General features: G+C 32.3%; 1 protein-coding gene across 1 annotated transcript in view; it reads left to right on the top strand.

Annotated features, from left to right (window-relative positions):
• LOC117171639 overlaps nt 1-19,026 on the top strand; it is a 135,065-nt gene that overhangs the window by 64,918 nt on the left and 51,121 nt on the right. The window contains exon 3 of the mRNA XM_033359128.1: nt 1,179-2,076. Coding sequence (XP_033215019.1) covers nt 1,179-2,076 — 898 coding nt within the window. The remainder of the gene's footprint in view (nt 1-1,178; nt 2,077-19,026) is intronic.

Raw genomic sequence — 19,026 nt, 5'->3', positions numbered from 1 at the left:
ATGAATTTATTTACATAAACATTGAACTATTCGATTTTTTAGATAAAACATGTTCGATTTTATTTAAAATTTGATGCAGTGTGTTCTCTTAATTTCTAAGACTTTCTTTATTTTACTGAATTTTACCAAATTTCAGAAAAAATTTGGCTTTTTAGAGCTTGGAACAAAATGTAGAAGTTTTCGAAAATCTTTTAGTCTAAAAATATTTTTAATTTTGTCTAAACTTCCAAAATTCCTTAATTTAATTTAAACTGACGTAAGTTATTCCTCAAATTTTCTTAAAGTCCTACAGATTGTTTTTTGACAATTTTGGAAATCTTTTGCAATGTTTTAACGTCATTTTAAATATGCTTTTGAAATTAATTATTTAATCTTGAAGCTATTTCAAATCTTTGAAATTTATTAAAAATTGTATTTCGAAATCACTAGAAAGCTTCGTTTTGTTCTATGTTTTATTAAAACTTTATGAAATTTTAAATCATTTTGGAAATTTTTTTAAAACTTCTAAATATGTATTATTTAATTATTATAAATTTTTCTACATTTTCAAAATGTTCTGATAAGTTTTAAAAATTTTTGATTAGGCTTTGCCAGGTTTTTTTTTCTTAATTTGTGAAAATTTCTGAATGTTCCAGAACCTTTTAAATATTCATTCAAACTAAATGTTGTAAAACAAAAAATCATATAAATTCGTAAAAAAAATTAAGATAATTATTTTATCCTTTTAAAATATTAAATATTTTATTGTTAATCTACAGAAATTTACATTTTATTTTTAAATTGTTTAAAATATTCCAGGCTACTTTGAAAATGTTCAGAAATTATTTGAAATGATTTAAAATATATTTAAATACGCGTTTTTTTTTAATTATGTTTTCAAAATGATAACTCAATTAAAATCTATCCTGAGATCTGATTTAAAAAATGTTATTATCGTGAAACGTCTGAAAAAAGAAAGCTTTCCTGGAATTTTGTAAAAATTTATTGGTTCTATATTCATTCAGGTATTCAAAAAGGATATATCGACTTTTCAACCCAAATTGTTTCTATAAGTATAAATATTTGGAATTTACACAACTTCTCAAAAGAAAGATTGATCGCGAATATTCCCACTTTGAAGTCACTTGGAAAGTACATTATTCAATAAATAACATCAGAAAACTTTTTCTCTTTTTCAGGCTTTCAATCGAAGAATGCTGCCGTTAGATCCGCAGACTATGCTATCCCGAGGTAACCCATTGTCTGACGGAAATCGAAGTCCCCGGCATTCCATTGTTCCAGATGACTACAGTCGAAGTCCAAGAAACTCCTTACTTCCCAATGACTCCATGAGAAGTCCTCGAAACAGTCTCGTCCCAGACATAAATCGTTCTTCACGCAACAGTCTGGTACCAGATGTTTCTCGAAGTCCAAGACACTCTCTGGTCCCGGAAGCAGCCTTGAGTCCCCGAAATTCCCTTGTACCATCAGATGCAGGATACAACAGAAGTCCTCGAAGCAGTCTCGTGCCCCAGAGTTCATCCAGATCGCTCTTATCAGATAATTGCCTAAATGGTGGATCAACCAATCGAAGTCCAAGACATTCTCTCGTGCCAGAACCTCTCAGAAGTCCTCGAGGTAGTATCGCAAACATCGACTTCGATAGAAGTCCTCGAGGATCAATTTGTCCAGATGTTTCGAGAATGCCAAGAGGGAACATACCAATTGAAATGGACAGAAGTCCAAGAGGATCCATCAGTTCTGAGTGTCATAACCAAAGTCCAAGAGGATCGATAGCACCAGATCCTAATCGATCACCTAGAGGTTCGATAGCACCAGACATAAATCGATCACCGAGAGGATCGATTGCTCCTGATATTAACCGATCGCCAAGAGGATCAATTTGTATGGATGTAAGTCGATCTCCAAGAGGCAGTATAGGGATGTTAACTGATGCTGAAAGAATCGGGGGTGGAGGACTTGATCCAGAAAGGAGTCCTCGTGGAAGTATTGATAGGGGAGGTGGACAGGAGAGAAGAGCTCTTCCCAGAACTGGATTGAATCCCCAAGACACCAGGAGAACTTCCGTTGATCAAGGTAACCTTGGCAGTATCTTCCTTGTTGAGATGCAACCCCGCATTTAATTTCCGCCCTCTTGAATCCTGACTCCAGGGAAATATCCCCTTCGTTAATATCGAGCATGCTATTATAGATTGAAGGGTGTATGGAAAAGATAGGGGGCGAATGTTTTCAGATTGAGATTGAGTGGTGTTTTTTTGATGGGTAGGAGGAGTTTGTTAACCATTTTATTACTGATTGCTAGAGGCAAATATAATTAATTCATTTAATTCTTATTGTTTATCACTAATGAAGTGGAAATAAAAAACAAACTCTACCGACGCCTGGAGATTTTCAGCCAAAAATTTGGTACGAGGAACAAATAAAAAACACGAACCAAGAAAATAACAATAGTAATTCAGAATTACTGTGCCAAAAAGCCTATTTGGCAAAATTATTAATTTTGACAAATTAATATCCATGATAATGAGATCGTTCAAAAACTACGTGACATCAGCATGGGGGGCATGTTTTGTGATAATTTGTGACGATGAAGGGAACAGATTAACGCAGAATATTATAAATAATAGAATTAACAAAGGAAAAATATAAATGTATCCCGGTCTTTTCCCCTTTTTAAAGAAATTTTCACTTTTTCTCGTTTCATCGTTTGAGTTCAGACTAAATTTAAAAAACCAAACAAGAAAATTCAAATATTTTGTGTCTACTCTTATTTTTATTTAGAATTAATCTCTTTTGCTTAAAAATTTTACAAATTGGCTAAAGATCTAACGATTTTGTGGATCATCATTTGTTAAAAATGGATTCTATTCGTTCAAGAAAACACTATTTTAAAGAAAATTCTTTTTTATTTTGCTGAAAATTCATGTCTTTTAACTGAAAATTTAACTTTTCTATTTTTTTCTGAAAATTGACTGATGTTACCTGAAAATAAAACTATTAATTTTTTTAGTGAGAATTCATTCTTTTTACTTGAGATTTAAAATATTCGGTTGAAATACAAACCTCTTTGTTAAGAATTCATTTCATTGGTTGAAAATTGTAATCTTTTGTTGAAAATTTGTTTCTCTTCGACTGGAAATTAATCATCATAACTGGAAATTTAAGTAAATAATTTATAACTGAAAATTAATATTTTTAGGTGTGAAATTTAGGTAATTAAGTTTTCATTAGGATTTCTTTTTTTTCTGGTTAAAAATTCATCTACTTCATTGAAAGTTACACAAATTTGTTCGAGACTTGGTTCATGATTCAAAGACTGTGTTGGTTAATGATTTCATAAATTTTAAAAAATATTTTTATTATTAGCTTCATAATTTTTAAATAGAGTTAATATTTTTTAAATTAATTTTTTATAAAAAATTCAGATTTTTTAGTCGAAAGTTCAACTATTTAGTTAAAAGTCTGTTTATTTTGTTATGAATTCGTCTCTTCTAGTAGAAAGTTAATCTTCTTAATTAAAAATACAACTACTTGATTACAAGTTGAATTACTTTGCTAAAAATTCAATTTATAAGTTAACGATTCATCTCTTTAGTTAGAAATTTAACTATTTTGTTGAAAAAAATTGTATCTTGTTGAAAATAAGTTTTTTGAAGTGAAAATTTGACTGTTTCATTTTTGGTTGAAAATTGATCTTTTACAGTATAAAAGTGAACTATTTGGTAGAAAATGATTTTTTTTCAACAGAAATGCAATTTTTTTTGACATTTAAAATTCTGCTATTATATTTTTATTTCATAATTCATCTGTTTTTTGTTAAAAATCTACCATTTGTTTGAAAACACGTTGAAAATTGGACTAATTAATTTTCCAATCAGAATTAATCTTTTTTAGTTGATAATTTATATTTTCGGGTATATAATTAAGCTATTGTATAGTGAATGCACCCTTTTAATTTTTAAATATAAGCAATTAGATTAATATTTTTTTCAAATGAAAAAAATTCTTTATTGAATTTTGGTAGAAACTTAATATTTTTTGTTTAAAAGTGCAACTATTTGTGTAATAATGAATCTGTTTCAATTGATAATTTAACTGTTTGGTTGAAAATTCGTCCTTTTTGGTTGTGTTTGATTGTAAATGCAACTGTGCGAATAATAATTTAAAAAGTTTAATTATTTGTTTAAAAATTTATTTTTGTAGGTTGAAAAAAATTATCTAGCATAAAAATAAACTATTTTGTTGAAAATTTAATTATATTGTTGAATATTTAGCCATATTGTTAGAAAATAATCTTTTTTTGTATCTTATCTTATTTTCGGGTAGAAAATTCTTTTTCCTTGATTAAAACTTCAACTATCTTCTAAAAATCCGGCCTTTTTGGCATGAATATTCAACAGTTTCTTAAAAAATGCAACTGTTTGTGGTTCAAGTTTGATTTTCTTTTCTTTTAAAACTCGTCCATTTTATTGAAAATTCACCCACTTGGTTGAAAATGCCACTATTTCGTTAAACTTTTTTGTTGTCAATGAACGTAAGTATTGTTTTTGTTAAAAGTTTAAATGTTATGTTGAAATATCACCTTTTTGGTTACAAATGTATCTTTTTTCGAAATTTTCTTGCTCTTAAATTTATTTTTAATTGAAAGAGCGTATTTTTCGATTATTGCTCCTTTTTCGTGAATAATCACCCTACTTCCCCTCTTTTGAGAGCATTGTGGGCTGTTAAAATATTATGTTTGCTTATATTTTTATTTATGATGTCCTTCTGGGAGTTCCAAGCTTCGTGTGGTGATCTCTGACATAATTTCTAAACGATCCTTAATAAAAAATAAGATATCTGCAAATGTCGATTTTCTTAAATAAACAGTAATAAATCAGTTAGATTTGTTCACTAGTTATCATATAATACAAAAATATTTATCGAGTCTTTTGAGAAAACCTTGCAAGCTTTGTTGATACGAATTGTTACGTGACATCAAAAGTACAGAAAAGAGCCATATATACTAGAATAGAAATGGAACAAAGGTAGAAGCCTGGGGGTATTTTCTGCTGGAATGTAGGATAGGATGTGGGAAATGAAACAACATTTTGTGTAAATTCAAAACCACGTTTCGTTTCTACGAGGCTTAGAATTTAGTAGCACGCTTTATTATCTTTTTGAAAAAGTGCTTTATAATGTAAACAGGACACACGCTGTGTGAATGCAGACTTTTATAGCACCTATTAAATCGGAGACGTGTAAATTACAAACATTTCTTGAAAAAACTGCAGTAGTTCCTACAGATATTATGAAACCAGTTTGGAAATATTCACTTGGAAATTTAGTCTTAAAAAATTTAAGTATGAGAATTAAAATTTAAATTACAATTGCAAAGGATTATCTAGCACGAGAGGCTTCATAAATTAATGATGATTTTAAAATACAATTACTCGGTCGAAAATAAAACTAACATTGTTTTCAACTGTTTAAAAGTTTATGAAGTTCCACGTAGAATGATCTCTTGTCAAGATAGATTTTACTTCTTGAAGAGGGTATATCACGTGACCATTTTTTTTAATTCAATCAATTTTAGAATTTTTGTACCTTGACTTTAACTTGTGTCACCATCTAGGTAAGTTGCCACCAAAATTTGAAATTTACAGAAGACAATACCTAGAATCTTATTTTTAATTTGAGCCAATAAAAAAAATTTAAGAGTTCCTGAGTTATGACTAAAAATGTCCAAGCATTTTATAGTAACGAGGCTGGCTAACAGCGGTAATCTGAAACTCGGCGCAGTCACGCTTGGACATTTTGAGTCATATCTCAGGAACTCATTTTTTTTTTAAATTTCGTCAGCTTATATTAAAAATAAGATTTAGATTATTGCATACTTTTCATTTCAGATTTTGACTGCAACTTGCCTTGTTTATGAAACTTGCTGATTTATTGTGCGTCAAAGTCATCACGGTAGTGTACAATTTTACAAAAAAAAAATTCAATAAAAATGATCTTTTTTTAAGATGCATGATTTGTGGCTGATTGACATTCATAGTTAATTATTTAAACAATCTTTATAAACAAATGCACAGTTTGACTTTTTTTAATGAATAGGAACAATTTTCATTACGGAATCAACTAAACATTTTTTCCTAATGATTCTTTATACTCTCACTATGTAAAATTATAAAAATAGTTACTTATATATAATAGTTAGCTTGACTATCGTTTAAGGATTAGGTTAAGCTTCCTCATCGAATTAAATAAAAAATGTTTTTCCGATGACTCTGTGTTATGATCTTTAGCAGACGAAAAAGAAATGTTACAGTTCTTTAAATAATCCATAATTATTTAAATAACTAATAATTGTTGGGATCATTAGAATTGTTCAAATAATTATTAATTGCTCAAATAATTATTAATTGAATTGTCGATTCGTGATTTCACCACTGTCTATTTTTGAATTATTGCTAAAGTGCCTTCATTTTTATAATATTAATGTAAATCAAATCAAAAAATATTGCTGCAAACAAAAAATTTGATTGTTTACCAAAAATTCAAATGACACTGGAAATAAATAATATTTTTCAAAGTTCATAAGCTCATTTTAAAGGTGAATCTGCATTGTATTTTGCAAAATTATTACAATATTTCTCGACGTTTTTGCAAGTTTCTGCTTGATTAAAAAACTTAAAAAGAATAATATTTTTATAAAGATTGCTAGAATTAATTTAAATATGTTAAATAATGATTTTAGAACATCGTTTTAAGTATTGGCTATGTTTTGCTATGTTTTTTTACAAAATTGGCATTTTATATGAATATTATAAAAATTAAGATAACTTAGAAACAAATCAAGAAACAGGCGTGTACATAATTTTTGTTTCAAACTGTGAATTTGTTTATAAAAAATAGTTTCACCAATTTCCAAAGCACACCTGATTTTATCTTATCGTAATTGAGCATTGATTCGTCCCACATGTTATACCAAAAATATGGATTTTAAGAAGTTAAACATTGCAAATCCCGAAAAATTACATTTTCTCATACATTTTTTTATAACATTATACCTTACAAACAAAAGCTTCTAGAGGGATGGTTCTATCTAGTCTTAAATCAAGTTTGATGGCTTTCAACTTTTGATCTTCTCCAAGACTATAATAATTTCGAACTTAATCATTTTAACTTTAATAGCGCGGAAAGTACTTAATCAAGCACATAGCACTAAAACTTGATCCGTGATAGTTACCTATGAAAGAGGATTTTGATATTAAGGCAAGTAAGATATTAAAATGAAAATGGATCTAGAATTATCATAAACTCTATATGTGTAGCTAATAAAACTATCATATCCTATGAATAATAAATTAAATGAATAAAGTTTCTACATCATTTCTATATCATTAAGAAAATGTTTTCATCAACTTATATGTTATACGTTGAAATCGCCTATGTTTCATAGAGTTATTTATTAGTTTTTTTTATTTTTTCAACATTAGTTAAAGCTATTTAGATATTATATAATAAAAAAAAAACAAATTTGTTGTAAACAAATGATTAATTGAAAGAAAGTTAAATTAAATTATATTGCAAGAACTTTGGATAAATACAGTATAATGATGGAGAAATTTCTTTTTGAGATTATTATTGGTAATAATATAAACAAATTTAATTTAAAAATGGATTTATCAGGAATTTTTTGACAGAAAACTGCGTTTTTTTTCGATGCAGTTTTTATTAAGTTTCAGCAAAACTTGTTCAGCAATATTCATGTTTAGTTGTGAAATTTCATGATCTTTTCAAAAAAATTGAACAAAAAAATGCATTATTCGGGCATCTGTGGAAGGAAAAATTCGTTTTTTTTCGATATCCGCTTGTCTAATTGGGAAATTCATGAAAATTTCAAAAAATTCATATTTAGTTGATGATTTTTATTTTTGTTTTAAGCAAATTTAATAAACAAACGCATTATTCTGATGCTGCAGCCTTATTAAAAGAATGAAAGTAATGAAAAAGTCCAACTGAAAGGACTGAGATTTAAAAAAGAACTTTCGCGTAGAAAAATGCCCAAATAATGCATATGCTTTTTAAATTTGTTTAAAACACCATCGAATTCATCAACTAGTTATAAGTGTTAATGAAATTATTATTAAGTTCCGAATTAAAATGACTGACCTAAAAAAAGGAATTTTCCAGTCCACAGATGCCCAAATGATGCACCTGTTTGATAAATTTGTTTTAAAAAATCATAAAAGATATAAACGATGCATTTTTTTGAAAGTTTCTGATAAAAAGACTGATATCGAAAAAAATAATTTTAGCGTCAACAGATGCCCCAATAATGTATTTATTTCTTAAATTATTTTTAAAAATCTCAAAATTTATCAATTAATCATAAATGTTTCTGAATTTATCATAAAGATATTAATTAAATTATAATTATTAAATATCATGAAGTTTTCAATTTAAAAAATTCTGATAAAAAAAGCGATTTTTTCTTTTGGCAAATGCCTTAACTACGCATTTTTTTAAAAAACCATAAAATTTATCTTGCTGAAATTTTCATGTAGTTCCCAACTGAAAGGACTAGCATTAAAAAAATTGACTATTTTTACTGTATAATGAATTTCTTTTTAAAATTTGTTTAAAAAAATCGAAAGATTAATAAAAAAATTATGGATTTTTCTAAAATTATGATAAAGTTCCTAATTAAAAAAATATTACATGATGAAAAAATAAAGTTTTCTGTCAAAAATGCCTGATCAATGCATGTTTTAATTACATTTGTTTGAAAATGAACAATAATAATCTCAAAAATAAATGTATTCATCATTGTATTGATTTTATCCAACTGTCTTTCAAAGTAAGTGAAAAAATGTAAAAGGATGGAAAATCGTATAAAAATTCTTTCAATAAATAATTTGTTCATAAAATTTCTTTTTATTATATAATATTAGAGTATCTTCAACTAATGTTACTTTATGAAATTGAGGTGATATAAACAATTTTTCTATTATTTATGAGCACCAGTAACGTCGAATAGAAAAAATTGCCATTTTTTTCGTCATATTTGTTTATTTATAAAATATCTTACGCTTATTTTAAAAATCAGACACGACAGCTCTTTTTAAATCTTATCAGCCTTTTTTTATTTTTTTGTCTCAATCGTTCAATATTTTTTAGCTGTACGTTATTTTCAACCAAAATGTTCATTTTCCCCTCTGTGATTCATGTGGCTTCCCTCTTTCCACAAACTCTCCCTCTCTTTGGGTGTTTTTCGCTCTATTGCAGAAGGTCACGAGTAATCCGAGAAAGTGGAAACGAAGTAATTGACACTTTTACTCAAAAGAAATTGTTGGAGAGAATATCAATTGCAGAATAAATATCTTGCCCCAAAAAGAGCAGCAGAGAATCGATAAAATAGATCCAAATGTGGAAATTAGGAAATTAGTATTCTGTAGTAGCATCTTCTAACACGCAGACAAAAATTCTGCTGAGGTTACAGGATTTTCAGTTAAAATAGGGACAGCATAGATTTTGTGTAATAATTACCGAATTTTCCAGAGAGTTGACCAAATTTGCAGTTATTTTATAAATTCACGGATATTTTCTGTAACGTTTACACACTATTTGATTAGATTTTACAATGTAAAGATGTTAATCTGACAGGAAAGTTCAGTAAATGTTACAGAAAATATCCGCAAATTTAGAAAATAACTAAGAATTTTGTAAACTCTGCAGATAATTCAGTAATCTTTACAGATACTCTATGCTGTCCCTGTTTTAACATAGAATCTTGTCACCTTAACAGATTTTTTTTTCTGCGTGAAAGATAAACTGAATTATTGGACAATACCGATATCAAATAAGTCGACCTTGTGTGAGTCTAAGATCTAACTGTGAATCAATTAGTAAGTGAAGTGGCTGCATTTAGCTTTTGTTAAATGCAGTTCGAAATATTGTTTACAATTTCTAAAAACTTATTTGCTTGATTAATTAATCTATTGTATTGTAGGGCCTAAAATGGTCTGCCGATCGACACACTTTCTGCTGTTTTCATTTTAAAGTGTGTAGTTATAAACTGAAAAGTGTGTAGTATAAAATTTCTTATCTTTAAAATTATTTGCTCTAAAATTTACAAAAATTAAGGCTTCTTTATGATGTGTACAGAACTAATTTAAACATTTTCAAAACTTTTGACTATGTGGCATATTTTTTCTGTTAAGGCGGCAATCCGAGATCTAATGGAAAGACTGGCTTTAGCTCGTTAGAACTGTGTATCAGAAAACCTTGGAACTTTGTATCATGTTTGAAAACTATTTTATTGACACTCGATAACGAGATAGCTTACGGCTCACTAGGAGGCACTAGCAAACTTTCATAAGAATCTTAAAAATTTAAATTTACATCAAGTAAAGTTTTTAAAAGAAAATTATAAAAAATGAGCGATGAAAAATATGTACGAAACGTGCAATGTAACTTCATAAAAATATTAACTGCAAAGTTAAAAAGAAATATTAAAGAGGAAATGAAGCATTTGGTAGGAAGGTAAGTTTTTACCAACAGTAGGTAAGGTGGATTTTTTCACTGTCGCTTAAACCTTACATCTCTAATAAATCTTTCTTTTTACTTTTCAATGATGCTTTTGGATTTTGAAGTTCAACTTTTCATTAAGCTACAGTCTATGTTTGATATTTTGTTCCACTCCTTTTTTTATAATTTTCTTTAAAAAAACTTTAATTTGCTTAATTTGAGTTTGAATTTTGCGGATACTTACAAATGTAAGTTCGCTAGTGCCTCTTAGTGAGCGGGAAACTCTCATATATTAGAGGCAGCACTGAGGGCTTACCGTATCTATGATTATTATATTTTTTATATTAACATGTCGAATTTTTGAATACGAAATACTGCGAAAAGACGACTAAATATTATTTAATAACTAAAGTGAATTAGTGATACAAATTTAGAAGGTAACTAAATAATAAAGATATATGAATCTCAAAAAACAAAGAAAGAAAAGGAGAATTTAGTTGTTTTTTTGTGTAGGGGAGGGGGGAGTTCTATTAAAGTGTGCAGTTTTGAATTTTTTATATTTTATGCTCTGTTGATTATTTTCGATTAATTTCGAAGAAACATCCTGCCGTAAATTCAAAGAACACCTTGAACTAAAAAATTAAGGAAGCCGATTATATCGACAAAAAACTGCTCGAATCTTTATTCGCGTGTATCGCGGATTCTAATCACACTCAAACTCCAAAGATACGAGCTCCAAAGATGAAAGTGCTCCGCAGATGCGAGCGTCCTGAATCCAATGGAGCGAGCGGAATTTTTTACCTGTTCCCCTGCCCTATTTGAGAGTCAGACACGACCTAGTTCACGTTGCCTTGAATTTGACGTGCGCGTGCGCTTAGTAGCCTCTTTTAGAGTCATATCTTAGGAGTTCCAGATCCTCGAACTTCCAGTATCTTTAGAGTTCGAGGTAATTTTCTTAACTTTTTTATTGTCAATGATTAACTTGAATACGATCTTTTTATTTCTGTAAAAAAATATTCAAGATTGTTTATTAATTATTAAATGTGCAGTTAATGATGTTGATTATTATTATTATTATTATTATTATTATTAAAATTCTGGGTTGAGACCGTCGCAGCTCCTGACACTTGGCTGATCCCGTTGCGTCACCTTAAAAGCCTTAAGCACATACGATAGGGGGGACTTTCTTTTAACCCTATCTAATGTCTGTGATACCGGAGATTTCCATGTCCTATAAACATTTCTGTTAGGACTCTGACTTTATTCCTCCCGAGATTAAGTATTTCTTTCGCTTGATGAGGGTTTAGCTTTGAGCCCAAGAGTGTTTTAGATTGTCTGCAGCCAGAAACTGCATCCCACTCATTTTGATGTTCCTCGGTCAGCCAACTGTTAATATATTCAGTGACCAGCGTACTGGAGATGCCTACAACTGGCACAGGTCTAGTAGAATTTCCCTTTGCTGCTAGCTTTGCTTGCCTGTCTGATATCTCATTGCCCCTGATGCCACTGTGTCCAGGGATTCAGAACAGAGTGACTCGGTTCTCTGTTACTAGCTTATTCATTGCCTCAAAGCACTCCCATACTCGCAGCGACGTGGTCGTTGTTCCATTCAGAGCCACGATAGCAGCCCTGATATACGAGGTGTGTTCAAAAAGTAAGATGACTTTTCAATTTTTGTGGGCTACGTACATTTAGTTTTAAATTTTTTGTTCTGTCGTGTTGATACACTCGTCACGATCATATGTTCACAGTTTTGACTATATAGCTCGTTTTGTTTTTCTGGCAGAGGCGTAAAAGGTTAGAAGGATTTGGTGTGCTCGACGATTTTCTTCTTTCGAAAAAATGGAGCAAAGAGTTTGCATTAAATTTTGTGTAAAAAATGGAATCCAGTGCTCTAAAACTCTTGAAATGTTGATAGTTGCATACGGTAAGTCTACTCTGAGTAAGAAAAATGTGTATAATTGGTAAAAGCTGTTCCAAGAAGGCCGAGAGGATGTCGAAGGCGAACCTCGCCCTGGACGTCCCAGCACGTCAACAACAGATGAAAACGTTCAAGCAGTGAAAGAAATGGTGTTGAAAAATCGCCGAATTACCATCAGAGAAGTTGCTGAAGATGTTGGCATATCGGTTAACTCATGCCATGCTATCTTTTCGGACATTTTGGGCATGAGACGTGTGTCAGCGAAATTTGTTCCAAAACTGCTTAATTTTGATCAAAAGATCCATCGCGTGACCATCGCTCAGGAGATTATCAGAAGTGCTTCGATGATTGGAAAAAGCGTTAGCACAAGTGTATTATATTTAAGGGGGGTTACTTTGAAAGGGACAACATAAATATTGAGGAATAAATGAATATTTTTTGAGAAAACAATAAAGTCACCTTATTTTTTGAAAACACCTCGTATGAGCAGTTACGAATGTTTCTTTTTCCGCAATAATTCATTGCGTTATAGGCGCACTTTCAGATTGTAGAACTGCTGAGTAGGACCTCATCGTAACTGTGAAGCCCATTCTGGTCCTTTTATGATATACACCTGCTCCGGCGTTCTCCTTGTTTCTGGAGCCATCTGTAAATCAGTTCTCTCCATTACTGGACAGGTAAGCCTCATCGTTAGCTTATTCCTCTTTTGTGGACAGACTAACTGGGTACTTCTTGTCGAAAAGGTAGCAACATGTGGACATTTTGTCTCTGAGCATGCTCAGTGTCGGCCTCCTCGCGATGTCTATTGTTATCCGCATAGTTGTCGAGATACTGCTATCGTTTACTGTATTTAATCTCCAGGCTGCCTTCGCAGCCACTGCCTTTATGGTGAGATGGAGGGGCTCCAGACCTATTAGTGCCCCCAGGGCCATTGTGGGTGTCGACTTAGAGGCACCAGTGATACCTCTTAGAATCAGTCCCCTGATTCTTTCCACTCGGGACTTCATAGTAGAAAGTTCGACCCTGGTCCACCAGACGACTGCCGCATAGGTTACTCTAGATCGCAGGATCGCTGAGTAGATCCACATAACTGTCTCCGGTTTCAAGTCCCAGCTTTTCCCTATGGCTCTTCTATAGAGTTAACGAGTCGCTGATCGAGTAGCAGGTCCATTCCACGACTACACTAGGTACCCTGTGTGCGATCATGGTCGCTCTGATTAACTCTCCAGAGGTGTAGTTAAAGGATCTTTCGATGTTCATGAAGGTTCCAATGGCGAGACCTTTCTGCTTCAGTTGTCTTTCAATTAGCTTAACTGCAAAGCTTAGGGCCGTCTCGGTCGAGTGACCAGCCCTATAGGCGTGTTGTTGGTGGTGAAGAGGACTACTTGACAAGACTTTATCGCGGATATATCTGTCCACGAGTCTTTCCGCTGTTTTTAGTAGAAAGGATTTGAGGCTAATGGGTCGGAAATCCTTGAATGAATGTATAACCGATCCTGCCTGCCTACGGAATAAAGACTACTCTTGCACCCCTCCATGCCGTTGGAACATAACTCAACGTTAGACTAGCCCTAGCAACTCTCACAAACGGCCCAATGATGATCTCACTAGCCCCCTGTAAGAGGACTGGATATACACCATCCGGACCGGGAGACTTCTAAGAACTGAAGGACCTCAGGGCCCACCTGACCCTAGCTAGGGAGACAATCTCATCAGCTAGCTGCCGTTTCGGGTCCAGTTGGGCCACAGGCGGCTTTGATTGCCTCGGAGATCCAGTCTGGCTGCCCCTGCTTCTTTCTCGATATTAGTGCAAAAGTTGGTCCCGCTTTCATTCTTTGCCTTAAATATTCACTCCTATACTGATACCTCATCGATGTAAATGAAGTCCGGAGTTCCTTCGTTTTTCCCAGAACTGGCACGTCTAAACCTTTCTGTGGTTTGTCTGCGAAGCTCTTCGAGTCTCGAGTTCCACGAGTGTGTCTCTCAAGCCTTTCGGACTTTTGAAGGCCGGCAATTACTTTCATATGTGGATTTGATGGCTTCTGTGAAAATCTCGGCCGCCCTCTCCAGGGTATTCACGTCTCTGATCGACCTGAGTACTCCTGAAACTGCACTTCCTAATTCTGTGGAAAACTGACGCCAGTCCGTTCTTCTTGGTTTTCTCCACTTCTTGATGTTATCTGTGAAACTACTGGTACAGAGAGTGATGTCAATGACTTCCTCTCTGACCGAATTATGAAACGTCGGGGTGTTCCCCGTAATAGAAATATCTAAATCAGTGGTCATTCGGTATTTAAAAAGGTCATTATCTCTTTACTTGATGTCCGTGCTACTCCACAAAGTATGGTGGGAGTTAGCATTGCACCCCAGCAGGAGAGGCAGACCCCTTACCTTGCAGTATTCCAACAGTATACGTACCTCCACTGGTGGATTGGTGTCGCTGTCATTTGGAAAGTAAGCCTATCCCATGACTAGCCTTCCTATTCCTTCAAGATCCGTGACTATCACTATCAGGTCTCTGGAACATAGCTTAAGCAGTGGGACAAATTTGACTCCCTTCGCCAGTATTTATGCCTTTGGATTGATCGCCTCAGGGTCCCTGTGACAAAAAAGAGCTTTCACTAAACCATTAATGGTATCTCGAACTAACCAGAGTTCCTGGATTAGTGAGATACCTGTGTGCCTCACAGCCATGCCACTCTGAAAAACTGTAGTGGTGTCTTTGCTATGATGCAACTTGATCTGGGTAATGCTTAGACCAAGAGCAGTCATTTAGGTCTGATCCTGATCTTCCTGTCCACCGACAGGCTGCTCCTGCCCCTGGTCGACCTGTTGACTTGTCCATTAAGGTTGTAGGGCCTGTTGTTGAGGGCCGCAAGGGCCCTCGCCTGTGACTCAGAAATTTGCACAAGTAGGAGATGTTTAAATTCTCCAGATGTGTCCTCTTCCTGAGGCCTATCATGCCTGACGATTCGCCAGGATGCTGTCTTAAGTGACGGGTTGAATCCCTTCAGCCGACGGAGAACCACCTGCGGGTCCATCAGTTTACCCGAAAATCACGCCGGAGCCTTATACATCTTCTGGAGCAACTCAACCTCACCCACCTTAAGAGAGGGGCCTTCTCAAGGCTTTGTCTCAGCCAAAAACTTGTGTAGCCAAGCTTTAGCCAGTGGGTCAGCTCTAACTGCTCTGTAGTAAGCAGCGAGTCGGGGTAGCTCGTATCCGTCACCACCACAGTCAGGAGATCAGTCCTCTGAGCGGCCGTCAGTCCAACCCCCGATAACTCCCTGTTCGTCGGCTACTGGACCGCCTTGTGCCTCTTCAACGGTTTGCTCACCTCCGGTGGGGTGCCCTCTGAGCCCCTTCCTCGCTTTTGAGCCTTAGAGCTGCTTATCGGTGTCATAATCGTTGATGTGCTAGCTCGCTGTGCTTGCCTCCTCAGTCTCCTTTTCAGGGAACGGTGAAAGCGTTTCTTCTTACTTGAAGGCGGATTTGCCACTCCCGTTTCTATAGCCTCACTCAAAGGGTCCATCACACCCTTAGCTCCCGGAAGAGCTAGGGACACAGCCGCCGCCTGAGTAAGGCTTGCTGCAGAGACAGATTGGGATGAAAGGGCCATGCTAGATCCGTTAGGACCCAGCCCCTTTCCCTCCTCCGCCAAATCCCTTTCTCCTTCTTCTTGTGAAATTTTAGCGTGATCCATTTTGCGGGTAGTCGCATTGAGTGAGAAACTCAATGAATATCCGTTCGCAGGATACCATACCAATGGAGGGCTGTTTCTTGGTCGCTGTGCGCACCGCGGGTCATTCCCATACCGATTCCAAAAACTGGAGATTAGTCCGGAGAGAGACCTCAACTCAGGGATCCAGAAGGCCCGTGTTAGCTAGGCTCTTTCACCCTTCTATCTTACTACAATCATATATAACAAGAGAGCCCGTTTATAGGGATCCTTCTCAAAACACGCAGGAGAGCCTGTTTATAGGGGTCCATACATCTATATCCATACGCATGCAGGCTGAGGTCCTTACACTAGCAAAATTTAAAAATGATAAAGTAAGAAAATTGAAAATTTTGGAAATTTAATGATTGACAATTTTGAGTTCTAAGATTTTCAAGATTTACAATTAAAAATTTGCAATCTTAACGATTCGCAGTTTAAATGTTTTTAATTTCAAAAGATTTGCTCCTCAAAGTTCTGCAATTTTAAAGATTTCAAATTGAGAGGTATTAATGTTTAAGATTGATGTTTTAAAGGAATGCAATTTTGAATGTTTAAAAAAATATGTCATTCAGTTTTAAAGATTTAAAATAGAAATCTCAGCAATTCTTAAGATTCTCAATTAGAGAGTTTTCTATATTGAAGGTGTATTATCGCAATTTATTTGAAATAATTTAATTTTGAACTGAAAAAATTAAAATTTATTTAAGTTTCAAGAATTATATATTAAATATATGTAATTTTGAACAGTTTTTTCAATATATAGTTTAATTTTGAAGATTGACGACAACCAATTTTAAAATTCTGAAATTGTGATGATTTTAAAAATCAAAATTAAGGTGTTTTGAATTTTAAATCTTTGAAATTGATAAAATTTCAGATATAAATCATAAAAAATGCAGATATTTCAATAGTTTCACATACCAATTTTATAATTTTTGATTATAAATGTTTTAAGTGAGAAGTATGGAATTTTAAAGAGCAAGCATGCAAATTTCTACAATTTTTAAGAGTTAAAATTAAACATTTTTGAATGCAAAAAATTTAGATTTGCAAATTATTCCATTATTAGGACTTATATTTTGTAGGAATATAATTTTAATATATTTCTAAATAGTTTTATTTTAAAGATTCTCAACTAAAAATTCTTTCATGTTAACGATTTCAATTTAAAATTCGTCAATTTTAAATTAAAAAATTCAAGACTCGGCATTATTATTATTATTAATGATATTATTATCAATAATTATTTTGTTTTTTAATCTGATCTTTAAAGCAGCTTCCAAGAAAATCGAACGTTTTCTGTCACCGAAAATGTCGATAAGAATGTTATAACTATTATTAAATTTTAACGAATAGTGAATAATACGAAATTCTTCGTTTTTAGCGAAATTAATTCATATTTATTTAGTACCGTTATTATTAATAAAAAGTACAGACATTAAATAATAATTTTGCATTTTCCAACTCATAATAAATGCAGTTCATAAGTTTTCATTTCCGGTGAAAGAAAATCCGTATTTTTTTGAAATTCGAAAGTTAACACGCGCCGCAGCGCACTTCAAAGTCCCATTTAATTAACGTAGGGAAATTTTGAATTTTAGAAAAATTGAACTCATATTCTAGGGTTTAACCGAAACGTGCCAAACTTTTTAGGGATTGAATTTACGAAATAAAACCGTACTAATAACTTTTATTTCCAACCCACGCCCAACATCCCCACAGCGCCCCAAATATGACCCAAAAATAAAAACTGCATTTTCACGTTTTATTGTTACTTTTGAGCAATTTCCGTCGTCTTTTTAATACAAATAATTACCAATGAGAAAGTGGAATATTTCCAATGACTTTTTAACTATATTCAATTCTTTAAACAAATGTAAATTATTGAAACAATTATTTCTTTCTAAATTTTTTTTGAAATAATTGTATTTACTGATTAAAATGTAATTGTTCGTCATTGTTTGAAGTAGTAACTATTTATAAAAACAGTATGTAATTATTTAAACAATTATTTATTGTCTATTCTTAAATTTTCTAAAAATTGAGTCACAGATATCAACTTTCCTTTTAAATTAGTATCCTATGCTACGTTTTGTTGAATAATTAAATAATTTTGTCACATTTCTTTTGATGTTTAATAGATTTTTATTTGCTTGAACAATTTTTATTTGCCCCAGCAGTTTTTTTTTGATTACTAAAGAATGAAATAAAGTAGAATACATAAATTATGCTTCTGACAGTATATTGTATAGAAGGAATGAATTAACTACTTTAAAATTGTTAAAACAAATATAATTTGTTTAAATAATTGCTTTTAAAATCATATTTTCCGAGACAAATCTAATATTGAATGATTTCGAGGGGTAGTAAATTCTGCTAAAAGCTTTTTTAATGTTTATGAAATTAATTATTGTTTTTGTCATCAAATTTACTACTCGAAATAGTTCAATATTATATTTAATTCAGAAACTACGATTTTTATTCTTTTTTTTCAAAAATAATTGTTTAAACAAATTATATTTGTTTAAACAATTGGAAAATGGTATATTTATTCTTTTTATACACTACAAATTCAGAATAATAATTATATGTGTTCTATTTTATTTCATTTTTTTACTCATCGAAAAATAAATGCATGGGCAAATAAAAATTGTGTAAACAAACAGAAACTTTTTAAACATGATAATTGTTTAAATAATTACATAATGTTTTTAGAAAAATTTTGTAATCCAGACATTAATAAAATATTGCATTTTAATCAGAAAATACGTTATTTTTTACTATTTTTGGGAATAAATAATTGTTTAAATAATTTACATTTGTTTAAGCAAGTAATATTTGGGGCTCTGTGGACGAGAGGGAGTGTGTT

The sequence above is a fragment of the Belonocnema kinseyi genome, chromosome 4 (genome assembly GCF_010883055.1).
Source record: "Belonocnema kinseyi isolate 2016_QV_RU_SX_M_011 chromosome 4, B_treatae_v1, whole genome shotgun sequence".
NCBI classification, from domain to species: domain Eukaryota; kingdom Metazoa; phylum Arthropoda; class Insecta; order Hymenoptera; family Cynipidae; genus Belonocnema; species Belonocnema kinseyi.
This window is presented reverse-complemented; position numbering and strand designations above follow the sequence as displayed.